The 1,044-nt window shown below is 66.0% G+C and overlaps 1 protein-coding gene across 1 annotated transcript; it reads right to left on the reverse strand.

Annotated features, from left to right (window-relative positions):
- Nucleotides 1–16: 16 nt before the first annotated feature.
- On the reverse strand, nucleotides 17–652 carry EMIHUDRAFT_260479 (hypothetical protein; the record flags this gene model as incomplete). Its single annotated transcript, XM_005791522.1, has 1 exon — nucleotides 17–652. One exon carries the CDS (start codon nucleotides 650–652, stop codon nucleotides 17–19), a length of 636 nt encoding a protein of 211 aa, XP_005791579.1.
- Between the last annotated feature and the right edge of the window lie 392 nt (nucleotides 653–1,044).

Below are 1,044 nucleotides of genomic sequence, written 5' to 3' on the forward strand. Positions count from 1 at the left end.
CCGTAGTTCATTCTGATCATGATGCCTGGCAGCAGATGGCGAAGGAGGTGCAGTGCGGCACCACCGCGTCGTAGGCGTGGTCCGCCTCGTTCCCAGCCCACTGCCGCACCGCGAACACGTCCACCCACACCCGCCGCCGCACGTCTGCCTGATCCGCCAGCGACGCGACCAGCAAGCCCCACAGCGCTCCCCAGCAGTGCGACGCAAACGTGTCCGCGCGACCGACGGCGCCGGTGGCCTGCACCGCATCCAGCTCGGCGAAACGCTGCCGCCGCGCGCGTGTCGCCGGCTTGATGATGTCCGTCACCACCTTCCACGTCGGAAAATGCCAGCAGTTGTGCTCACGCGTAAACTCGAGCAGATACTCAATCGTCACGCCGAGCTGCGCCGAGTGGGCGGCGGCAGCAGCCGAGCCGGGCTCGTTGGAGCCAAAGGCGGCAAGGTCCTCCGCCCGGATCACCTCCCTCCACTCCTCCTCGCTGCGGCCTGGCTCGCCCGCCGCGGCCACCTTGCCAACGCTTGCGCGGCTGGACGAGGAGGAGGAGCGCGCCCTCGTCGAGGCGTTGGCGCTCGTCTTTGGGCGCGAGGGCGCCAGGGCGGTGCGCTCCGGGACCGCGACCGCAGGTACCTCGCGGCTACCACAGTTTCCCATCCGGAGACGACGGGCCAGCACAGCTGCTCTTGTTCTGAGGGCGCGGTCCCCACCCCGCTTGGTTTCGGGGAAAGAATTCTTGAGTTAGAATTCGCGGTGGCCGCGGATTAGGACCACACTCCTCTCCTTAAAATCCCCGTGTGGTGGCGGTGGCGTGCCGTCGTCCTCCCATCCCTCCCTTAGGTGGCTGTTTTCTTTCTTTTCCCGCCGATTAGCGAGAGAAGCAGCGAGAGCAAGGGATCGGCAGGCGGCGGCGGCGCCGCAGAAGAAAGAACGTGAACGAGGCAGAGGAGAGCGATGAGTCAGAGGATGAAACAGCAGGAGAGAGACAGGGAGAGAGAACGACGAGAGTGGGAAGAACGCGAGCGAGGTGGCATGAAGGTCGCTGCGAG

The sequence above is a fragment of the Emiliania huxleyi genome (assembly GCF_000372725.1).
Source record: "Emiliania huxleyi CCMP1516 unplaced genomic scaffold EMIHUscaffold_11128, whole genome shotgun sequence".
NCBI lineage: Eukaryota > Haptophyta > Isochrysidales > Noelaerhabdaceae > Emiliania > Emiliania huxleyi.